We start from the raw sequence: 24,012 nt of genomic DNA, 5'->3' as shown, positions 1-24,012 counted from the left end.
GTGTTGGATAAGACTCTTGAGAGTCCCTTGGACTGCAACGAGATCTAACCAGTCCATTCTGAAGGAGATCAGCCCTGGGATTTCTTTAGAAGGACTGATGCTGAAGCTGAAACTCCAGTACTTTGGCCACCTCATGCAAAGAGTTGACTCATTGGAAAAGACTCTGATGCTGGGAGGGATTGGGGGCAAGAGGAGAAGGGGACGACAGAGGATGAGATGGCTGGATGGCATCACTGACTCGATGGACGTGAGTCTGAGTGAACTCCGGGAGTTGGTGATGGGCAGGGAGGCCTGGCATGCTGCGATTCATGGGGTCGCAAAGAGTCGGACACGACTGAGCAACTGATCTGATCTGATCTGATGGAAAGGAGGAATTGATTTTTTTTTTTTTTTTGGTCACCCTGGAAAGCAAAGCAAGAACCAGTGGGCTCAAGTTACAAGAAGTTAGATTTTGTCAACAAGAAGAATTCTCTAACATTTAGGGAAAACTGGACAGGAGAAAATGAAAGTGTTAGAGAAGAAGCTGGATTTCATTTGTCTGGAATGTTGTCAGAGGGAAATCGTGTACTTGGGTCAGACTACATGACCTATAAGGTCCTTCCAACTGAGGTTTTATTAATTAGACACCAGGCACCAAGCATCCTATCATCTCTTATTTTTTTTAACTGCCCATTATCTGTAAGGAAGAACCCAGGACAAAGAGAGATGGAACATACATTGTGTACATACACAAATGGAAGTTAGTATCTCATATAAAAGGGAAAATGGTGTTTTTCTATTTTGTGAAAGTGGATATCTTTTTCTAGTCCTTTAAAATATCCAAGCAAAATTGTTTAATGCTTCCCAATAAATCTAATAAATTGAAGCAGAAGTTCAAAAATTAACAGCCACAATAGTTTATTTACAGTTGAACTCTTTATAAGATATTTACAAGACAACCAATTTTACACATCAGAAATGGTATCAAAAGTATGAATTACAACACAGACAACAATATGAAATGGGCATAAAACAAAGCTGAAGTAGACAGACAAGCAATTTCTTTTTTTTAATTTATTAACACTAGCTTAAACTTTGTTAAAGAAAGAAACAAAGAACTATGTTTTAGGAGAACGGCAGGGCCTTCACTTGAAGATTGAATTTCACAGTGTTGTATCCCATGTAGGGAAAAAACAAGACTAATTTCCCCCCACACTCTGACACACTGTCTTTTTGCTCTTGGAACTTTGCTCATCTACTCTCCAACCTCCTCGAAAAAACTTCAACATATCCAAATCAAAGGAGAATTGATCTAGAAGAGGGGGCAATAAAATAGATACTAGGTAGAGGGAAAACCAAGAAAATTAGAATCCACGTAAGTCTGGGCAAATAGCACCTCATGGATTCCTCTTCATCTAACTTGAGTTCAGAATCTGGGAAGTCCCTTGGGTAGGAACAAACAAAGGTGAAATCTGCTAACCCATATCCAAAGGAATCCAACAAATGCTGAAAATTAAGAAACTGAGAGGAATCAAGGAATAAAATAAGGAGACACTGACTGGTCTTTTTTCTTCTTGGGCACATTTTAAAGGAACATAACATAGGTCAGAGTAGGAAAGCCAAACAGTTTGCCATATTAAAATGATGGAGAACAAAGAAAATCTGGCCTAGTTTTTCTAGAAATCTCCTTCCTCTCCTTAAGGTGTGAGATGAGAGCCCCTAGTGGAATAAGTCCTATTTCTCTCTACATTCTTGCTGCAAAGAAGTTCACAGCAGGTTCCCTTGTGGAGAGCCCACTCTCCTAAGCAGATGGAGTTACAAATGAAAACCCATAGCCACACACACACACACAGGAGAAATAAGAGCAGCAAGATCATCCAAGAATACTACATGTGCTGCCCGAGTAATTCCTTTAAAAGTCAAACTCAGGGAGCACAGACCAACATCTCACAAAAAGCTTTAGCAGTGGGAGGCCCCTGAGGAACTTTTTTCTTCCCTTCCCACAATGGTATCCCATTCTCTCATGCTCCACTGTCGGGCCGGCCACACACCCTACATACCTTGGCTTCTCCTCTAAAAGTGCTAATAATCTGGGGACATATTCTCTTCAAGGATAAAAGCCCCTACCTTCTAGGAGATTAGACCCCTACTTGTTTTCATACAATAGTCCTGAAGACTAAAGAAAGGCAATTCCTATATATTTAAGACCAGAGGTCTTGGCTCTATTTTCCTTCCAGATAGTTACAGGGATCTTACACTGAGACCAAAGTGGCCTGGAGTGCTGTCCTGAAATTTTTTAACAAAATGGGGGAGGTGAGGGTTGGGAGGGGGGAACCAAGATGGTACACATACAAATCTATTTTTACAAAATGAACTGGAGAAGCTCATTAGGTACATCTGTTTGTTTCAAAATGTAGACATTTGCCAGCCAGAGGAAGCACATTATTTCCACATACATCCCCACCCTCCCTAAATCTCTAACTCACCACCAAGAGCTCAGCTAAAAGGATAAAACCCAACTAAGGAATACTCAAGAGGTGATGTGACACAAAGACATCTGTACAGGATCTGGCATGCCATTCCCAAACACCAACTGCTTTTGTTTAGAGCCATAACTGGCCCCAGACTAACCATCCTCTTTCTCTCTTCAGAAGATTTTATTCTTGAGGGGTGGGGAAAGAAATTCAGTTACCCATTAACTTAAGAAAATAATCACAGCCAAACATCCCTTCCCACATGGCTGTATCACAAAACAGTTTTAAGACAACTGTGTTTTCAGATATTTATCAACCAACTCTCCATTATCTTTTCTACCCTGTGAAGATGACTTGCTTCATCATGTCACTTGTTATTCCTCATCTGGTCCTTAAGCTCCTGGTGAAATTTTGTTTTGTTTTAGGGTAAAAACCACTATACCCATACTATAAGGAAGGGTATACGGGGCGAGAAGAGTGCCATGCAGGCACAACTCTAAAGGCAGGGGTTGCTTCATCTTCCACAAGTCTAATGAAGAGAGCCCTTTTACCCCTTTAACATAGGCAAATGTAAAGAAGCAGACCCCTGAAGCTTCCAAGTCTGCCATCCTATAGATTTAAGTTGAGAACTCATTTCCCCAAAAAGGGAAAAGAAATCCCAATCACCCTCCACAATTCACAATTAGCCCAATGAAAGAGTTTTTGTGAAATCAGAGTGATGAAAACAAAACCAAGATCAGGGGAGTATGGAAGGGCATTTTCAGCAAATGGTAACATACATAAGGACATAGGTCACATATACAGGTCTCTGCCACTCCCTGGGAATGGCATGCTACAACTATCTGAAGACAGAAGGTTCTTGCCAGCACAGCTATTTCCTACACGTCCGATGAGGTGTTTGCTTCTTCTGGATCTCCAACCTGCATCGGCTACGCTCATCCAACCAGGGCAGCTCAAAATTCCTGGCAAAAAAAGAATAAGGAAATCAACCTGCAAGACTAGAAGAAATTCGGTATGGACATGAGACTGTCAAAGAGATGGTATATCCTTCACCATTCCTAGCCCTGACTCCCAAGTCCCAAGTTTGGAGTGTCTTTCTTGCCTCAAAGTCAGAGCAACGGTGTGCTATTAAAGTGTTTGAATAATCTATTTCTAAATCAAAAAGCAATCCTCCTAATTGCTGGCTTGGGAATCTTCTCATTGCAAAAGCTAGTGGCCCAGGCAGCCTCACTTGTCAAAGAACCATGGCTATCCCTAAGCCAACTATTCCACCTTATACTGAAGCTTTCATGAAGACTGAAAGCGAAGTGAAGTGCAAGCCACCTGAGAAGAGCGAAAAAAACTTTATACTTACTGTGGAGTTAGTTTTGGTAACGGTCGTCCGAATGCTACAACAGGCAAGAAGGGGGTAATCATCAAACTTTCAACTATGGAAGAAAGCCAGATGGGACCTTGTTAGTGACATAGATGGAAGATATCTAGCAACTATACCTCTTCCAAAATACCACATTCATTCAGAGCAAGCTGTATCCTGGGCCTTGTACCCTTTTTCTTCTCCGAGAAACTTACTCTCTTAGATAAACAAAACTTACCATCATCTGGCTCAGGGAAAAATGAGGTAACCTCGGGCTCAGATTCCTGAATTCCTTTCTTTTTATACATTCTGAGCTGCAGTCGCTGTAAAATTCTTTGTTCCCTGATCCTCTGAATATCCCATCTGGGAAAAACAAACCAGACAAAGAAAACAAACAAACCCAATATTACTGAAAACCTGCTCTATAAAGGCAACTCATATAATCCAGATGCTAGGGAGATCCTGGCTGAGACTTCTAGATGAGGGGATGGGGGGGCGGGGAAGTAGGGAGTAAAGAAAACTGTCTGCTTGATTAGGGAAGAGCTGTTTAGGTCTAGCAGTCTGGATCATGTGTTAGTGTTCCCCACAAGAAAAAGAGGCCAAACATCTTTAACAATAACCACTTCAAAACTGTGTTAGGAAGTCAGTAACTTAAAAGTATTAAGAGCTCCTGGGCTCCCCTCAGCAGGGATGAGATGTCACAGTCCTATAGGCTCAACTGTTCCCACAGTGAACATCTCTAGCCTCACCTTTTCCTTCTCTTCTCATCCAGCTCCAGTTTTGCATGCCTCTTTGAAAACACACTGTCATCCAGGTTCTGTGTAAAGAATAGCAGCTGATAAGTTATTTATCACCATGTGACATGTATTCTCATTTCCAGCTTCCAGGAATAAAAACTCTTTCACCTAAGTCTGTGAGTTCTATGGGTATCATGGGAAACTCCTGGTAACAACAATCAACGAAACACATACTCCTATCCCCACTCCTACCCTTGTAGAATCTCCGTATTTCAAAATCATTTCTATAACTTTCCAAAGTGAAAGTCACATAAAACTGAAACAACCCTTCAGACTGCCACAAACCCTCCCTACCGCTATACTTTATAAGGGTATGAGTTTAAAGTAAGTATCAAGCTTTCAAAAGGCAAATGAGCTTGGAATATATAATTCTGTTTCTGAGGGGTACATGCCTAACTTTTCTACTTAGCATGAAACCTAGCTCTGTTTTGAATATTCACTAGCTACTTATTTTTTAATAAATCACTTAGCCATTTTAGATCTCAGTTTTTTCATCTATACAACAAAAGAGTTGGACTTGATAATCTCTCAAGTTACCTTCTGGCTTCAGAATTCTATTTAACCCATCCATACAGTTATGATGACATATTCAAGTTATACCCCCATTTCTAGCTATCTCTCACTCCCTTCTACTGACAGGTCTTGGGTACCTACCTCCAAAAGGTCTGAAGGATTTGGGTCCCTTAGAGGCTCTACTGAGTGGTCCCTCCAAGAAGGAACTGGAAAGAAAAAAAAAAAGAAAAAGAAAGGGAGGAGGGGTGGAACCACCCTTAAATCCAAGATCACACAACCTACTATTCACTAGGACAAGAAGTCTTTCCCCAGATAAGACAAAGTTACCAAGTGATAGGAATCCATTCTATGGCCTCACCTGAAGCCATATTCAGTGTCCTCGCTATGGTATTGAAAGAACCTAAAATGCCATTGCAGTCTGCCAAACACAGGATCACAAAAAACCCTAAACCAATACCTGACAATTCATATAATGGATGCTATTGCAGTTCCTGAAAAACAACTGAAATTTGTAGTCATTTTGAAGTCTACAGTGTAATCACATACCAAAGAATCTCACTCTCCCCCATCCAACTGATGGGGGATACAACTCCCAACCATCCACCATCCCACCAGCCCCCACCCCAGGCCCAGTCAATATAATTCCTATTCTACTCACCAGCCAAGACTGAAGTTTCTCCTGCAACACTTGATGGCATCAGACACCCTAAATAATGCAGGAAAGAAGAATCATCTCAGTGTAAAAAGAAAAAAAGCCCATACCCAAAATGGAGGAAAGGATCATCACTGATGCTCTCACTAGGAAGCCATTTTGTTTTTTTTGAGTTGCTCTTTTGAGAATTTCTCTCGGGGGAGGGGAAGAGGGAACAACAGACAAAAGAAAAGAAAATAAGCCCACCACTTTTTTTTTTTTTACACTGAGACGACTTCTTTTCTTCATTATTTAGGGTGGTTTCCCTGCAACAGTTGATGGCCAAGGATATCAAACCTTAAACTCAGAACATGGCAGGTGAGTAAAAGTTGACCCTATTTTTCAAATAAAAGATCAGTGTTCTCAAAACTTACACATGTAGTCTTCTTAAACAGCTCCCTCCTCCCTCCAAACAAACTACCTTGCTGGTCCAGCCTGAACAACATGCACAAAGACTTTGGCTTCCTTAGAACAAGCCATTGAGACTTCCTCTTGAAATAGGGGCATCCAGAATAAGGATTCACACATTTATTCACAACTCAGGCTCCTCAAAGGACTGGGATCCCCCCAATCAGACTCTGTCTGTACTGCTAGACCCACAATATCAGAGGTGTTTGGAATTTTCTGTACTACGGCAGAAAGGGTTTTCAAAAACAGCCAGTCACACAGAACAGCTCCGGACCAAGCCATTTCTCAATCCCGGATGGGAAATTGCTTCACGGTTTCTCTTGTTACACAGCATTGCCATGGCAGCAAGAAGGTTAACCATTAAGGATGAACCTGTTCAACTGACTGAACCAACAAAAACCTGAACCTAGATCAGGGTCCTGGTCTATCTATGTACTCAAATGTAAGGCCTAATGAATTTTAGATAATGAAGAAGAGTAATCTATCTTCCCCACTTGATTTTGTCACCAGAACAGCCAAACAAAAGCCTGGAGAATGCTCTTGTCTTATTGGAATGGATTCCCATACCCAGCCCTACGAGGGCAAGACACATCAGTAGAAACTCAGGACTGTGACTCTATCCAAGAAGGCTTCCCCACCATCACCCCGGAGCACCCACAGTGACTGTCATAGACTAACATTACACGATTGAAGGCACATTCCAGTTACTGGTTGATGTAGGAGATAGGGAAGCATCTCTGTATGGAAGCCATGAAGAACAAAAAGGGAATGAAGACCAAGGTCCCATACCCCACACCCATCCCAAGCAGCTCAGATATCCCAAGATAGTCCTTATTGTTTGAAAAATAGTTTGTAGACCATTTTATTTAAATATATGAACAACCAATGGGCTACTGCAATCCAAGTAAACTCTTCACATTTAGAACCTTTGTGAAGTATAGTGAGATATAGTAAGACTGTTGGTCTTTGGCAGATTCCTCCTGCCCCCCAGACCGGGACACAGAGATACAGATAAATGTTTATATAGTTAAAGAGCGGAGGCCCAGGTGAAATTCCCCACCCCAAGCTGGCTCCCCAGCCCAAAAATTACCATTGGCCCCTGAGAACACCCAAAGACCACCCTCCCAGGTTTCACACAGTATCAATTGCAGGAACAGTCGTGCATGGCAAAGTATAAGTTCTATGCATTTCACAGCACAGAAAACCCTTCTTTCAGAGGGCATGCAAGTTGCCGGAGATTACACCCCCAAGTCTGGTGCTCTTGTGATGAGCAACTTACTGGCAAACACATCTCCCAGTGTTGTAAGCAGGCAAATACATTGAGCACATTTTGCTGTAATTCCATCTATTTGCAATGCCTGCACAGTGTCTGTCTCTGGCTGTTAACTTACTCATTCTTGACAGAACTCTGCTTTATTGATTGCACTTTTTTAAAAATGCCAAAGGCATTTTCACACTTGTTAGCTTGACCGCCACCACTAGGGTATAAGAGCAAGTGTTCTCTATGCCTTACTTGCTACAGTCTCCTCCTTCTTTGGAGAGGATTCCCGTAATGGTAACGGTGATGGGGGAGGCTGGTGCCAACGACACAAATACATTTCTGTGGTGGAAAGGTACGGCAAATCTTCTATCTCACTTGAGAAGGCTTTCTCCTTGGGATGGATGCTGGGTCCCTTCTGGGGAGTTGAGAGTCTTGGCGGGGTGTCCACTGAAGACCGGGGCTTTTCTGGAGTTTCTTGGCTCCTCAATTCACGTTTACAAACAGTTTCAGATAAGGAACCACAGGGTTCCTCTTTAACAGGAGAGTGCTTAGGAGTTTTTGTTTTGACTTTTGAAAATTCAGGAGCCAGCTTTTTAACAGGAATCTTTCTTTCTGTACTTCCAAATGGGGATTTCCTATTAGATAGGGAAGAAAACATTATAGAATTTTATTGACTCTTGAATAAAATCTGATTTGATTACATTTTGGGCAAGAGAACTAGCTTGCTCCAAAATGACCAGTATTCAAGTATCTAAATATCTGGGTTCACTTGGCTGTCATGAGCAGGAACAGCCTCATGCTTAACAGTATGTATAATAAGCCTTTAGTAAACGTTTGTTGAACAAGTGAGTTTCCATGCTTAAGCACCTCTACTACTATTCTATTTACTACTAAATCTAAAAAGGTTCCTATTTTATTCCAGATCCTTTAGCTAACATCAGCTGCCTCTACTCTGTGGTCTATTTCACTCCTGTCAACCAGATGCCAGTCTTATCCCACCCCCCTATTCCTATACCATGTTAATTACAACCATTTTTTCTTGCTATCTTCTGATTCTCTTTCTCCCACCAGTCTACACACACACACACACACACACACACACGCACACTTCAAGAATGTCATCTCCTTTCCTTTTTTACCAACCTAAGTTCTATACTTTTTCAAGATCCATTTCCTCCTTAAACTTTCACTGTTCTAACGCACAATAATTAATCTCTTAATAGTCTGTATCACTGTTGTCCATCTGCATATTGAATTCTGAGTTTTCAAAATGTATGCTATCCTTATAGCTAGACTAATCTCTTCGAGTCCAAGGACAGTTAGAGCTTACATTTTTAACATCTACCAGTGTCTAACGCAATGAAGTAATTTAATACTTCCTAACTTGAAGTGAAGGGCTATAGTTTTAAGAAATTCAGCTGTCACATTTGCTGCCCATTCTCTTTATGATGTATACTGCATTCTGTAATTATTACTGTGGCCAAAATGTTCCTAACAGACTTTTATAGCCCACACAAGGATGTTTCAGTTTCTCAGTGCAGAAGACCTTGTGATTCAAGATACAGTTGTATTAAAACTAATTCATAAGTCCTCATCCCTTACTCTCAGTCACTGCAAACAAGTGACCTCAAGTCCAGACAGTGTAAGAAAGTTATCAGCACACCTTTTGTGTCCCTTTCCACTCCGCCCACAGGAGAAAGGCTTGGGAGGCAGAGTCTGGGGTGTCTCAGAAAGCTCCGGCTGGCACTCCAGTTTAATTTTCTCCGATAGCTCCGTTTCCTCTCTTTCTTCAGTTTCATAGCCCTGAAACAGCTTGTGCCTTTCTTTCTCGTTATCCTTCTTTACCAGCTGCATCCGCCTTTCCATACGTTCAATCCGAGCAAGGAGCTAAAAAAGAGAGTGGCAAAATGCAGACTTAAAAAACAGAAAAATTAAACACAGGTACTTATCCCCATTCTGGAATCAGTCTGGTCTTCTGCCTCTTTCCATGAACCACAACAATTCAACTTATTTTTAACAGGCAGACATAATCTGAATAGATTTTCTTAATCACAATAGAGAAGACAAGGTGCACTGGTTAATTGGCGCTAATGTAGTTGGGGAAGGACATGGGGAATCTGTAGTTCATTCTTCTGAAAAAAATCCTCTTCACCGGGAGAGGCCACAACATGCCTTTTAAATGGCATGGTCTCTGCTACTGCTAACATGTGGCTCCAAGTCAGTTTGGGAGTTTCCAGAATTAACCTTAATGTTCTTTTAGGAGGCCCTGAAGTTCTCCAAACACTATCCTCTCTACTTCCACTCAAAAATGCTACACACAAGGGCAAAGTGCAGACAGTACATTGAGACAGAATTAAAAGCTCACACAATCACAGTGCTGCTAGGGATTGCAATGTTATTTGAAAGGGGGTACGGTAGGATGGGGAGGTGCCACCTAAAATGTGAACACTCAATTTGGAAAACTTATAAAAAGAACCAGTACCCATAAGTCCCATCAATCATCAAATACGCATATTGCTTTGCATTTGAGATAACAGAAAAACTTACACCTATTTATTTAAATATTGAAAAGTCTTTTGACTCTAATAATTAAAGGGAGGACCACATGATCAAACACAAAATGGAAGTCTATCATCATTGAAAATTTCACATTAAAATGTTCTGAGAAAAGATGCCAACTGTGCTACTTATACTCTATAACAAGAATTTTATTTGGGTTAGACAGTGATATTAATGTTGACTTCATTATATCCACTTAGCTGCACAGATCTCATGAGGCCAAATAACAACTGGAATAAGAGAAACAAGCTTAAGCAACACTAAGACTGCAATACACAACAGAGGCAGTGAATGCCAAGTTCAGACTGACACTCTATCCTTAACTCACCCCACTTTTTCCTGCCTAGGAAAATCTGCAAAAGGGCCATTACCTCAGGAACTGAGCAGAAACCACAATCAGCAGAGAGCCCCCTGTCCGCCACACTCTCATTTCATCTCCTGTTTTGATTCACGGCTTTAACGTTACTTAAGCATGTTTGTTTGTGGATGACATTTCCTTGATTTCTTCTCCTTCACTGGTCGTCCTCTCCCCACTCCCCCCCCCCAAGTCAGGACATGATGTGTTGTAATTACAGTACCATCACACCCCTAGACTGCAGTACAGTAGCTGAGCAGTGCCACCTCCATATTGAGTAACTTCCACAAATCAACACCATGAAATATTTTAATGAGACCGGCCCCAGCTCCCATCCCACCTTGCAGAATGCATTCTCTAATAAAACAGTTGCTGCCTGAAGAGATTCATTTGGAAAGCAAACAAAATGAATAGCCCTCTGCTCCCTTGCTCAGCCCTTGGCGCACACAACGCCAGAGAGAGAGAGGGAGGGAGAGAGAGGAGAGACAGAGACTGCTGCAGCCTGAACACAACAATTGTAGAAACCATGTTTATTTTTAGGCAGCTGTAAGGTATGCTAGCACTATAATATCCCACCACCACAGCTTTCCTGATATCTGGAGTATGTTTTAACACATCAGGTGCCCTTAACTACTGCTACAAGGGTAATAAAATAAAATAAAACAAGCCCATATAGTCATGCTCCTCAGAAGTACAAAGAAATAATAAATGACTTCCCTACATCTTAAGATTCTAATATAGGAGGAAAAATTTTGGTCTACTTAATACATTTAATAAGCTTAATTTCCCCTGATGCCTTAAAACCCTTCCAGTTTCTAAACACCATGCTTATACAAGGGAGCTGGTCAGTAAGTCATGTTTTATAACTCAGATTCCTATTAAAACAAACAAAAAAAACCCTGAAATCAAAGGTGATGATTCTCCTAATATCATTTTAAAAAGCTAAAACAGGATTCCACTGTGAGTCACCCCAACCCCTCTGCCAATGAAAAGGTCTACTACTCTATCTAGATAAAGATGCTACAGCAGTGCTTAGAGCAACAGCTGCTATGGCCCTCTCCTCCAGAATGCATTTCTAACGCAAAGCTCTTGAACTCCTTCCATAAAGCAACCACATATGCATCCCACCTTTTCATTTTTCAACCCCTCACAAATCAGGTCTTTCCCACTCAACGTCTTTCCCACTCAACGTCTTTCCCACAAGTCTGGGGCTGTCATTTTAAATTAACCCTTTGGCACCTGAAACTTCCCCTCCCCCTCCTCCTGGGAGGTTGCCCTTTAACCCTTCCCTCAAACCCAACGTGTCTGTGAGCCTGGCTCCCAAGGACCCAGCAACTGAGAAGACTCCTTTGCTGGTGGCCGACCTCCTTACCCCTAACTCAGGGATACCTTAACCTCCTACAGCCCCCTTCCCCCGAGCATGCGCACAACTCGCTCCTCGTCCCGAACGCAGATTAACCCTTCCCGTACCGTGTCTCTCTCTGACTTCAGCTCCTCGATCTCCTTTTCCTTGGCTTGCAGCTGCTGCTGCTGCTGTTCGATGAGGTCCAATTGCAGCAGAAGGATCTGTTTGAGGCAGGCGGCCTGACTGGAAGCTCCAGAGCCTCCGCCACCTCCGAGAGGGCTCTTCCTCATACTCTTCCATCGGCCCTCGCTGGCCGCCAGGGTCCCGGCGGCGGCGGTGGGCGCGAGGGGTGGCGGCCCGGGCAGAGGTAGTGGTGGGGGTCCCGCCGGGTCCGAGGCGGTGGCAGCTGGGGGAGCCGCCCCACCCTTGTCCCCAGCCCAGGGCGTAGGCTCTTTGGCCGCCGCCACGAGAGAGCCCGTCTGAATGGGCAGCACCGCCTGATACTTGGGTCGGGGACTGCAGCCGGCTCCGGCTGCCGCTGGCTCCCCCCCAATGCCAGCTTGTTTGGTGGCCGGGGGTGGACAGGGCAAGGGCACCGAGCCGCCCCAGCTCTCTTCCTGCTGCCCGGGGGCCGCCCCGGCCGGGAGTAACAAGCCCCGGCCCTTGCCGCCGCAGCCGGCCGGTGAGGGCGCGGGGCTCCCGCCCTGGGAGGAGGCCAGCGGGGGCCCCGGCTCCTTGAGCTTACGGTGCCGGGGGAGGAAGTGGGCTTCGGCCGCCCCAGGTTCGTCCTCGGGCCCGCCCAGCGCCGCAGCCCGCTCGTAGTCCAGTCGCTGCTCAGGGTTGCCGCCGGCAGGGGCCGCGGCCGCCTTGAACACTGCGGATCTCATGGTCATAGTGGTCCGGAGCAGCGTCGGGGACCGAGACGGAGGAGGGGGTGGGGAAGGGGTGAGGTGCGGGGGGTCGAGGACGGAGGAGGGGGAGGGGAGTTTGGCGGGCTCGCCTCAGCAGCGCGGCAGCAGGCCTCGGCTAGCGCGGCTCCTCCGGGGCCCGGGCGCCATCCCGCCGGCTTGCGGAGAAGTGGAGGCCGCGGCTGAGGCCCGCCGCCGGCCCATGGGGGCCTCGCCGCCGCCTCTGCTGCCGCCGCCGCCGCCTTCGCCTCAGAGGCAGAAGCTCGCACCCAGCCGCCCCCGAGCTCATCCCCGGAGCTCGCTTCGGCCCCCCCTGGCCCGGCCGGGCCCGCCTCGTCTCCCCACCCCACACCCCCCTTCCCCGCCCCGGCCCCCCGCCCCGGAGCTCGCCTCAGCCGCCCCGAGCCTCCATTTTCCCCCCCTCCTCCTCAGGAGGGGGTGGGAGGGATGGGTCCGCCCAAAGCCCTCCTACTACGGGAGAGGGTCTGTCGCCTCACCCGGGGGTCTCCGGACTCGGGGTCCCCCTCCCCCACAGTCACCCCCGACGCCTCAGCGTTTCCCTTTAAAAAAACGGAGCCGCTCGGAGCCGCCACAGCCGCAGCCGCCGCCGACCGGAGGGCGCATGCGCCGGGAGAGAAGCAGGCGGGAGTGTACCGGGAGCGGAGAAGAGGGAGGCGGGCCGCGCTATTGTGAAAGGGGCCGCTGTCGCCTGGAGGAGGGCGGGCAGGGGGCCGCGGGGGCCCCGGGCGCGGGGGGCCGGCGAGGGGAGGCCGGGAATAAGGGGCGAGGACCGAGGAACCCGCGGAGCGGCGGGGTGAAGGTGGGCTGCCGGAGGAGGGGCGAGCCGGGGGAGGGTCCGGAGGAGGGAAGAAAGGGCGAGGGCGGCGACGGGCTGTAGGCGAATGCTGAGGCTCCGGGAGAGAGAGAAGCGCGAGAGAGTGGAGTTGAGAGGAAGGAAGGGGGCTTTGGGAGGCAGATGCGCCCTCCGTGGAAGTGTATCGAGTGCTCCATGTACCCGGCCTGCGCTGAGCGAACCCTTTCCCGGGCACGTTGGCAACAGGCCTGGCCCTCACTGGAGGGGCCCCGCGGCCCCGCGCGCCGCCTGGACCAGAGTTAGGATGCAGGTTTCTGTTTGAGCTTGTGGGTGTTTCCTGGGCATAGAATTCTAACCCCTCTATCCCTGTGCTCCCCAGCAACCCCACACTTGTATGGGAGAGAATGCAGTTCTTTGTCTCTAAGGGACCCAGACCAGAAACGGAGGGGACCTCTGGTACCCCGAGGGAGGAAAATCCATGATGTCTGCTGCCTAGGGAGTTGTTGCCACCACCTCCCTAGAATGAAGTATTGCCAACTACCAACAGTTCTTTCCCAACGGCCACCTCCCCAGACTTGTTAAGTCACTTCTAGCGTCTTCTGGGGGTGTTCATGAAGGACTGAGGCAAAGGAAGTCTCATAAAGGATCTTTACCTTTACCGACAATAGAAATACTTTAGGGTATTAACGTATGCTGAGCACTTTGTCCTCTCTGTGTTCATTTTGTATGTCTGTCTAACCTTTCAGGCAGCTTTAGCCAACAAGTCCTTACAGAATTTCTCCTTGAAAACTTTTAAATAGTTTTTATTGATTTTTCTTTTCTGTTTAGGTGGGATTTTTTTTTTTTCCAGTCTATATGGATATGACTAACATTAGTTGGCCTCATGTGAAAACCTCTAATTGAAACTGTGCCTCTGCCCTGTGAGCTCAGAGCATGAAGCACTGCAAACTTTAAACAAATGGATGGGAATGTGCTAAAAAGCCAAGGGAGCCACAGCCCTCTTCTGCCAGACTGTATGGCCTCAGATCTGCAAAGGGAGTATTTGGAGTTAGGGATACCAGTTAAGTGGGGGCCATGTGTGGCAGGAGGCATATAGAATATGGTGATCTTTTTCAGTGTCAAGACCTTCAATACCATCTCTACACTGCTCACATGCTCACTCATGTCCGACTCTGCGACCCCAAGGACTATAACCTGCTAGGCTCCTCTGTCCATTTTTCAGGCAAAAATACTGGAGTGGGTTGCCATTTCCTACTTCAGGGCATCTTCCCGACCCAGGGATCAAACCCAAGTCTCTATACTGGCAACTCCTAAATTTAGATCTTCTTCCTAGGCTCATTCCCTCACTCCAAAATGATATATTCAGATGCCTAGGAAACATATCCACTTGAACTTCTAATAGGCATTTCAAATTTGTGTCTAAAATCACACTCCTGAATTTGCCTCATCTAAATCCTGCTTCTATAGCCTTCCTCTCTCTCTCACTTCACATCCAGTCAGTCTTCAATACCATTGCCCTTCAATATGTATATCCAGAAACATACACCTTTGCAACATTTCCACAACTTCCACCTTGAGCCATAATCTGAGCCATAATCGTATCTCACCTTTTTTTTATTGCACTAACATTGTAATTAGCCCCTCAGTTTCAACCTTTGCCTTCCCCCACTGAGGTCTGTTCTCAACACAGCAGCCACAGTGAACCTGATATGAGAACATGTTCTTTCTCATGACTTCCCATCTTACTTGGAGTAAAAACAAAATTATCCTTTTGGTTTTTAGAATCTGGTGACTCCTACTACTCTCCCCCTTACTCAGTCCCTTCCTGCCACACTCACCTCTTTGCTGTCCACACACACCCAGCATGGGTCTGCTCACTTGCTATTCTCTCCACCTGTGTCACTGTTTCTTCAGATATTCACATACCTTCCTATTCATTGCTTCTGTGTTTTAGTAAATGTCTTTTCATCAAGCCTTCTTTTCTGGCTATCTTATGTAAACCCACAACCTCTTCTAAATTCCTTCCCGGGCCTTTCCTGCTTTAGTTTTTTCATAAACTTATTACTATCTGAAGTGAAGTGAAATGAAGTCGCTCAGTCGTGTCCGACCCTTTGCGACCCTGTGGACTGTAGCCCACCAGGCTCCTCTGTCCATGGGATTCTCCAGGCAAGAATACTGGAGTGGGTTGCCATTTCCTTCTCCAGGGGATCTTCCTGACCCAGGGATCAAACCCAGGTCTCCCACATTGCAGGCAGATGCTTTAACCTTTGAGCCACCAGGGAAGCCCCTAATAGATAATGTTAGATATTACTATCTAATATGTAATTTATTGTGTTTATTGTCCTCTTCCACTAGAATGTGAGCTTTATGTTTTCTTTCTCTGCTGTCTCCTTAGCCCGTAGAAATATATCTGGCCTAAAGTAGGCAGTTAATAAATATTCACTGAGTAAATGAAGTGTTTAGATATTTAAGAGAAAGCCTCTACCCTTGACCTTTAGCTTGGTTGAGAGTGACAGCCTTATTAATAGGGTGTAAATAGTGAAACCTAGGGAAGAAAAAAGTTGTCTAGAAGCACAGAGAAGATAGAACATACTATCTGGAGGGAACTGAGGAAGTGACAACTGAAGTGGGTCTTAAAGGCTGAGGCCATAGGAGGACATTGCAGAGTTGAGAACATTACAGATACCTGGGATAAAAGGATGTATTGGAGGAAATGGAGAAGTCAACTGGACTTTAGCTTGGATAGTGGGGAATATAGGCGATAAAACAGGCGAGGTATATTGAGACCAGATTATTGAGGTCTGAAGGCCCAGTTAAGAAATGGATACAATCGACCCTCCACATGCACAGGTTCCACATCTACAGGTTCAACCAAGTGCAAGTTGAAAATATTCAGGAACAAAAATTCCAGAAAGTTCCAAGAAGCAAAACTTGAATTTGCTACAAGCCCAACAATGATTTACATATCATTTGCATTGTGTTAGGTATTGTAAGTAACTAGAGATGACTTAGAGGATATGCATAGGCTATATGCAAATATACACCATTTTATATAAGAGACTTGAGCATTCGAGGATTTTGGTATCCTGAGCAGGATTTTGGAACCAATCCCTCTCTGAGGGACTTGAGACAACTGATTTATCAGCCAAGGTGAAACACTGAAAGATTTCCAGCAAAGTGAGGAATAATCAGATTTGTGTTTTTGAAAGCTAATATATGTACTGAAGGCAGGAGACCAACTTGCAGGCTATTAGTTCAAGTGAGAGATGATAAATGGTTAATATAAGGCTTGAGAATCTAGTTTTCGCATTATTATTTTACAGAACTTTGTAATCAATTGGAGAAGGAAATGGCAACCCACTCCAGTACTCTTGCTTGGAAAATCCCGTGGATGGAGGAGCCTGGTGGGCTACAGTCCATGGAGTCAGAAAGAGACAAGACTGCACGACTAAACTTTCACTTTCTTTGTAATCAGTAGAAACAGTGAGGAAGGCATGAGGGAGAAGGAGGACTTTGTGGTCGACTTCTAAGACCAGGATTTGTTCCATGAACAAATTCCCTGTTCTCTTCCTCACTAGACCAAATGTTAGTCGCTCAGTCACGTCCAACTCTTTGTGGCCAATGGACTTCAGCCCACTAGGCTCCTCTGGCCATGGAATTCTCCAACAAACTCCCGTTATTAGTCAAAGCTATGCTTTTTGCCAGTAGTCGTGTACAGATGTGAGAGGTGGGCCATAAAGAAGGCTGAGCACCAAACAATTGATGCTTTTGAACTGTGGTGCTGGAGAAGACTCTTGAGAGTTCCTTCAAGAGCAAGAAGATCAAACCAGTCAATCCTAAAGGAAATCAACTTTGACTATTCACTGGAAGGACTGATGCTGAAGCTCCAATATGCTGGCCACCTGATTCAAAGAACTGACTCATTGGAAAAGACCCTGATGCTGGGAAAGATGGGGCGGGCAGGAGGATAAGGGGGTGACAGGATGAGATGGTTGGATGGTATCATTGACTCAATGGATGTGAGTCCAAGCAAACAGAGATAGTGAAGGACAGGGAAGCCTGGCGTGCTACAGTCCATAGGGTTGCAAAGAGTGACACAACTGAGTGAACAACAAGACCAAATCTGGACTGTCATCACCTGGGAACTTGTTCGAAATGCAAATTCTTGGGTCCCAATCTGCTGCTGCTGCTGCTAAGTCACTTCAGTCATGTCCAACTCTGTTCAACCCCATAGACGGCAGCCCACCAGGCTCCCCCGTCCCTGGGATTCTCCAGGCAATAACACTGGAGTGGGTTGCCATTTCCTTCTCCAATGCATGAAAGTGAAAAGTGAAAGTGAAGTTGCTCAGTCGTGTCCAACTCAGCGACCCCATGGACTGCAGCCTACCAGGCTCCTCCATCCATGGGATTTTCTAAGCAAGAGTGCTGGAGTGGGGCACCATTGCCTTCTCCGTGGGTCCCACCCTAGACATAGTGAATCAGAAACTCTGGGTGGGATTAAGCAGTATGTGTTTTAACAAGTGCACCAGATGATTCTGATTCACCTTAAGTCTGAAAAACACTACATTGGCGTCTATATCAGGACCTATTATTCGAGAACCAGATAGTAAATATTTTAGGCTTTGACAGCAGTGGAATTTCTTGCACTATTCAACTCTGCTGTTGCAGCACAAAAGACTGTAAATGAACAAATGGTGGCTGATGGTTAAGGTACCACTGGTATGGGGATTTAGAGGGAATGACAGGTTGCAGATTCACTGTTTGAAAGCAAAGGCTCTGGTGTGAATACCGCAACAGTGATCACATTCCTACCATGTTACAAAATTTTATTTATGGACACTGAAGTTCAAATTTCATACATTTTCATGTTATGTGAAATACTACTTTAGATTTTCAATATTCAAAAATACTTAGCTGAATTATTAGAGAAATGCAAATCAAATTATAATGGAGCACCACCTCAAACCAGTCAGAATGGCCATTATTTGAAAGTTTACAAATAGGACTTCCCTGGTGGTACAGTGGATGAGAAACCAGTTGCCAATGCAGGGGACTCAGGTTCGATCCCTGGTCCAGGAAAATTCCACATGCCTCAAAGCAACTGAGGGTGTGCACCACAAGAGAAGCCATTGCAAAAAGAAGCCCGAGCGTCTCAAGAAAGAGTAGCCCCCACTTGTCACAACTAGAGAAAGCCTGTACACAGCAATGAAGACCCGGTGCAAACAAAGATAAATAAATACGTCTACAAATAACAAATGCGCCCATGTAAATTTAATGCCAGGCTCCTCTCTCCATGTGGATTTTCCAGGAAAGAATACTCGAGTGGGTTGCCATGCCCTGCTCCAGGGGATCTTTGATCCCAACCCCGGATCAAACCCAGGTCTCCCACATTGCAGGCTGATTCTTTACTGTCTGAGCCACCAGCGAAACCAAAATTTAAGGCAGGGTGGCTTAATACTGTCACTTACTCAGAGATCACATACTTGCTATTTTGCAAATGTTGAAATGTACCTTTCTAAAATGATGATGATAGTACACAGCAATTGGTAGTGGTAGTTTTTTAATGTCCTTGGCAAAATAAAAAGCTGGCAATCCTACATCAGTTCCCTACATTTTTTTTTTTCCTGAAAACTTTACAGCACTGAAATCCAAAATCTAGGATTTCACTGCTTCAGACTAAGTAAACATGCTTTTCTCCCCCAAAAGGCTGGAATTTTGAATTTGATGTCTGATCTCCTTGATCTCAATTCATTGGATGAGGTGAATAAACTACCAGAAAACTGAAACTTGGGAAGAGAAACTCTCTAAAAAGGAAGAGAATTTTTGCTTCGAAACCATTAGTTTTTTTTTTTAACTAATCGTATTTATTTATTTTGGCTGTACTGGGTCTTTAGTTGGAGAGAGTGGGGGCTATTCTAGTCACAGTGCACAGGTTCCTCATTATGAAAGCTTCTCTTGTTACTGCACACAGGCTCTAGGGCTCCTGGGCTTCAGTAGTTGTGGCTCTCCGACTGTGGCAAGGCTCAACAGATGTGGCCCATCAGCTTAGTTGTTCTGAGGCACGTGGGGTCTTCCCAGATCAGGGATGGATCCTGTGTCTTCTGCATTAGCATGCGGATTCTTTATCACTGAACCACCAGGGAAGCCCTATCATTAGGTTTTAAACTGTGATAATCCCTAAACTAGGACACATAAGGACATAAGATACCAAAGAGTAAAGACCAAGAGGGAGAGAGTAGACCTGCTGGCTTGAGAAGGAGCCTGAGGTAAACCATAGGACCCATAAATCAAGTCCCTAAACACTTCTCTGCCTATTTCATCCCTAATGGGATAGTGACCATTTCCATTTGCCCTCTGGCTAAGTGTATGGATGGAGATAAAGCCAACACTTCAACCATTATTCTTAAGACTTTTGGAATGACGGAATCCCATTTCCATGACCTACATTCTTTGAATGGAAAGCCTACAGTGTGGAAAAAGCATGTAGCAAACCCTTTTACCAGTCTGGGTCCTGGTTTCCCCAGACCAAAAAAAAAGAAATAGATCACCTTTAAGACTGCATGAAGTTGCCTTTCCCTACTAATAGTGGGGTAGAACTAAGTAGTATAAAGAGACTTGCTTTGGCTTCTTCCCAGAAAGAGAAGATTCATCTCTGCAGCTTCCTGAGGCTCTCGGAAAGGTAAATAAAGACTGGGGCTGCGTAGCTGGCAGTAGCCCAGCTCCACAGGGCACCGAAATGAGACCCACGGGTGGAGAGGCTACCTTTCCCTTCTGGAGGATTGGGGGATGGGGAACCAGCATGGAGCCACAGAAGTTTCCGGCTCTGAAGCTCGGCACCGGCCCAGAGCTCTTTCTGGCAAAAACCCTGCCCTGCGTTCCAGGCTTCCGCGAGCAGGATGCTTGCGTGCCGCTCCCCTTCTCCCCTCCGCGGGGGCCTCTCCGCAGGACACACCCTCCACCCTCTCTGCTGCCTTTTTTTTTTTTTTCCAAATAAAATCACAACTCAAATTCGGGCATATTTCTCCCTTTGCCAGCCCCGCCAAAACTTTCAGCGAGTCCCGCCCACTCCACGTGGACCTCCCTTCCCTTCCCAGAAACCTCTGCGAGGACCCCACCCCCAACACGTGACCAATTGTTAAATTTCCTTCTTCGGCTCCTTTTTCGCTGGCAAAAGGACTTTTAACGACTGAACAAAAGTGCCCCCTTCAGGGTGAATGTGGAGCAGCAGCATGGGGAGAAGAGGAAAGCTGATTGAGGGCTGGAGTGCAAAAGGGGGCTGTTGCTGCCTCTACTTAAGATTATTTCAAACCCACGTAACTCCCTGGCTGATAGCTTTAAGGATCATACAACTAAAAGATGAGGCAAATTCAAGAGGAGGGATATCGTGAAAGGAAATTGTTTTGGAGGAGGAGTTGGGTAGAGTTTTAATCCCTAGCTGTAAACTTGACTACCTGTACTTGATTTCCCTAGAGTTCTTCACGATGTTGGCAGAGCTCTCGGAGATCCCCGAATACCAGCTGAGTTCTTTAATTATGTGCCGGATAACGGGAACGTGACCTCTCCTAGAGTGAGCCTTCAGTTTGTGGCCTCCTCCATCACCTCCCTTTCCCCAACAACACTGAAAACAGTTCTTCCTCTATGGGCTGTTTCCTCAAGCTGCAAATTATTTCCAGAATGCAGAATCCTCTCCCAGCGTTGAGAACATTTGCCCAGGATGGGTAGAGCCCTGGAAGATCATGTTGGAGGAAAGGGGAGGGCAGGACAGTAAAAATCAGTCCAGTGGTAAGGTTTGATGCAGAGCAAGGGGACTAACCAGGAAAAGCTAGCCAGTTCAGTCGCTCAGGCGTGTCCGACTCTTTGCAACTCCGTGGACTGCAGCATGCCAGGCTTCCCTGTCCAGCACCAACTACCGGAGCTTGCTCATGTCCATCAAGTCGGTGATGCCATCCACCATCTCATCCTCTCTTGTCCCCTTCTCCTCCTGCTTTGTCTTTCCCAGCATCAAGGTCTTTTCCAATGAGTCAGTTCTTCACATCAGGTGGCCAAAGTACTGGAGCTTCAGCTTCAGCATCAGTCCCTCCAATGAATATTCAAGACTGATTTCCTTTAGGATTGACTGGTTTGATCTCCTTGCAGTCCAAGGGATTCTCAAGAGTCTTCTCCAGCACCACAGTTCAAAAGCATCAATTTTTCAAGTGAAGCTAAACAGAGGGAACCGTTTTCCTTGGGAAAATTCTCACAAAGACTTTGTCCATTTTCTTCTCCACTCCTTTTCCCCAGGTAAGATGTGAGACTGAGGGTTTGGGTAGGAATTGGGGTAATGGAAGGTATGCGACTGAAGGCTGACTAGGAGAAAGGGTTGTACATTAAGCAGTGCTCAGAAAAGGAAGGGTAAATTTAAAATCAGAATAGTCGGGTGCCATTTGTCCCTCCAGAGTCATAGAGGTCATAGTAGATAACCCAAAGGCTAAAAGTCTCTTGGGCCACAAACAGGGGGACTTCCATTGTAGCCAAGAGGTACACTACCCAGGGGCATACTAAAGAGAGATGTGTGGAAGGGAATGGGAGGAGTCCTAAGGCACTTATTTTCCAGCGAAACAGCTCCAAGGCAATGAAGCTAGAACGTAAAGGACACTTGCCCTTCTATAACTCAGCATCTGTCAGCGCTCCGGTTACCAGGTGCTATTTCCAGAGTTCTGGGCCTAGTGCAGGAAAAGGGAGGGGCCCTGGTGGAGAGGCTGAGGGAGACCCGATGGACTCCTCCCCCAGCCCAGCTGCAATTCCAGATTTTCGCCACTCGGGGTCTCCCGAGCTCAACCACAGCCCCAGAGTTAGGGACGCGGAGACAGAGAACCTCCAGAGGACTGTTCAGGACTTCAGTGGTGACCCTCAGCAGAGAGGTGACTTAGGGGTCATTTGCTCTGAAGCTGCAGACCCTTCGCATGGCTGTTGGGAAGACATTCAGCCTCAGCCTTTCTTTCTAAAAGGGATTCGTGGGACCAAGAACTATAATAGCTCCCCACCTCTTACCCTCCGAAGTCATTTCCTCCCCTGCGCGTTTCCTTCCCCTCCCCCATCCTCGCGGTAGGAGCACTACCACCATCCCCCACGGCCTGTCAGAGTCCGGAGGAATGCTCTCACCCTGGCTGGGTGCCAAGCTCTGGACTTCCTGGGCTTTGGGGTGGGGCTTGGCCAAGGGGAAGCCCTTTGGACAGGAGAGCCACCCAATCCTGTATAGCCTGCTCGCTCGCGCGCTCTCGCTCTCTCTCTGCCTGCTAAGCAAAAGGCTCATCTATCATTCTCTGTCACCATCACCTAATTTCCTATCCCCATAATAGGATTTCCTTGCCAGAGCAAAACATCCACAATCTGGAGGTGGTGGGCATCCTAAACACTGGTTCGTAGTGAGAGGTGGGGGTGGGGGAAAACTATTTTAGAACCTGTCTTGCCTGTTCCAGAAGGCCTGTAGCTGGAAGCAGAGGTTCAGCAGCCATAGTCCTGAGCCCTGGGGCTCCTTGTGGATCCTTCTCAGAGCCATTGGGTCTAAGGAAGTACGTCTCTTAATAGTAAAGCTTGGGAGTGGATTTCTGCATATCTGACTACTTCTACCAAGCTTCCATGTTCCTGAAATAAATCAGTTGAAATCTAAACTTGTTGGTCTACCTCAGGGCCAAGGAGATCTTTCCAGCCGACTGGAATGGGTTCAGTGAGAATGGGTAATGGGCAAAAACTACTCCCAAATCTAATGAATATAGAGACCAGGCCTGTCAGAGACCTCTGGCTCCTATCCAGTGGGTCACTGCTCAGAAATGTTTTTGCGTTGGGGGGATAGGAGAGTCTTCTGATATTGTCCACAAATGACAAAGTGAGAACTCAACCCTACCTCACAGTCCACCAGTGCAGATTTTGCAGCCTGTCTCCCTGAAGTCATCATCTGCAGATCTGTGCTAGATTCCCAAGTTCCTGTCTTGAAACCTCAGCACCCCCACACCAGGGCCTAGGGGAGAGCCGATGTAGGTCATTGCAGCTGAACCTGCAGGGCTGTCTGCTCCTTGAGCCCAGTGCCTTTCAGACACAGAGAGGAAAGCTTGCAGAGAAGTGAGAGAAAGGGCTCTGTGAGAACCGGAGGAAAGCATATTCCTCAAAAAATGAAGCATGGAGAGGCTATAAGTCAACTGGTCACATCTGAGACAAGTCATGGGAGTTCTGCTCCTGAGAGGCTAACCTGTGATGGAGGAGGGAAGTGGAGAGAGGCAAGGCTGAGCAAGGCCCCATCCCTGGCTTTCCCTCCCATGCTCCATTTTTCTCTGCTTGCCTGTGTGAGGGAACCCTTCTTGTGTCCATCCCCCATTCTCCAGTCACCTTGCTTTCAAGGCTCAGGTTTCATTCTCAGAAGCCTTTGTGACTTGCCCTCAGAGACCTTCTGCTTCCTCTGGTCAGTTTTTGGGTCTCAGGAAGCTAGAGTAGGCCACGGTTGTCCCCACCCTCCCCCACTGAAAGGCTCTTCCTGCTTTTTATCTGTTAAACTCATTTTGCCTGAGGGTACTTCCAACC

General features: G+C 46.1%; 1 protein-coding gene across 2 annotated transcripts; it reads right to left on the bottom strand.

Annotated features, from left to right (window-relative positions):
* Positions 1 to 880: 880 nt before the first annotated feature.
* MSL1 (MSL complex subunit 1) lies at positions 881 to 12,960 on the bottom strand. 2 transcript variants are annotated; one of them, XM_005898029.3, is made up of 9 exons: positions 11,862 to 12,959; positions 9,141 to 9,364; positions 7,730 to 8,112; positions 5,776 to 5,823; positions 5,259 to 5,323; positions 4,557 to 4,624; positions 4,046 to 4,170; positions 3,808 to 3,880; positions 881 to 3,415 (listed from the first exon to the last, which is right to left on the bottom strand). In XM_005898029.3, exons 1-9 carry the CDS (start codon positions 12,627 to 12,629, stop codon positions 3,325 to 3,327), a joined length of 1,845 nt encoding a protein of 614 aa, XP_005898091.3. In that variant the 5' UTR covers positions 12,630 to 12,959; the 3' UTR covers positions 881 to 3,324. The 2 variants fall into 2 exon arrangements, with proteins under 2 accessions (XP_005898091.3, XP_070245903.1); XM_070389802.1 differs by lacking the exon at positions 5,776 to 5,823 and having other exon boundaries at positions 11,862 to 12,960.
* Positions 12,961 to 24,012: the final 11,052 nt, after the last annotated feature.

Source organism: Bos mutus, chromosome 19 (genome assembly GCF_027580195.1).
Source record: "Bos mutus isolate GX-2022 chromosome 19, NWIPB_WYAK_1.1, whole genome shotgun sequence".
Taxonomy (NCBI): Eukaryota; Metazoa; Chordata; class Mammalia; order Artiodactyla; family Bovidae; genus Bos; species Bos mutus.
This window is presented reverse-complemented; position numbering and strand designations above follow the sequence as displayed.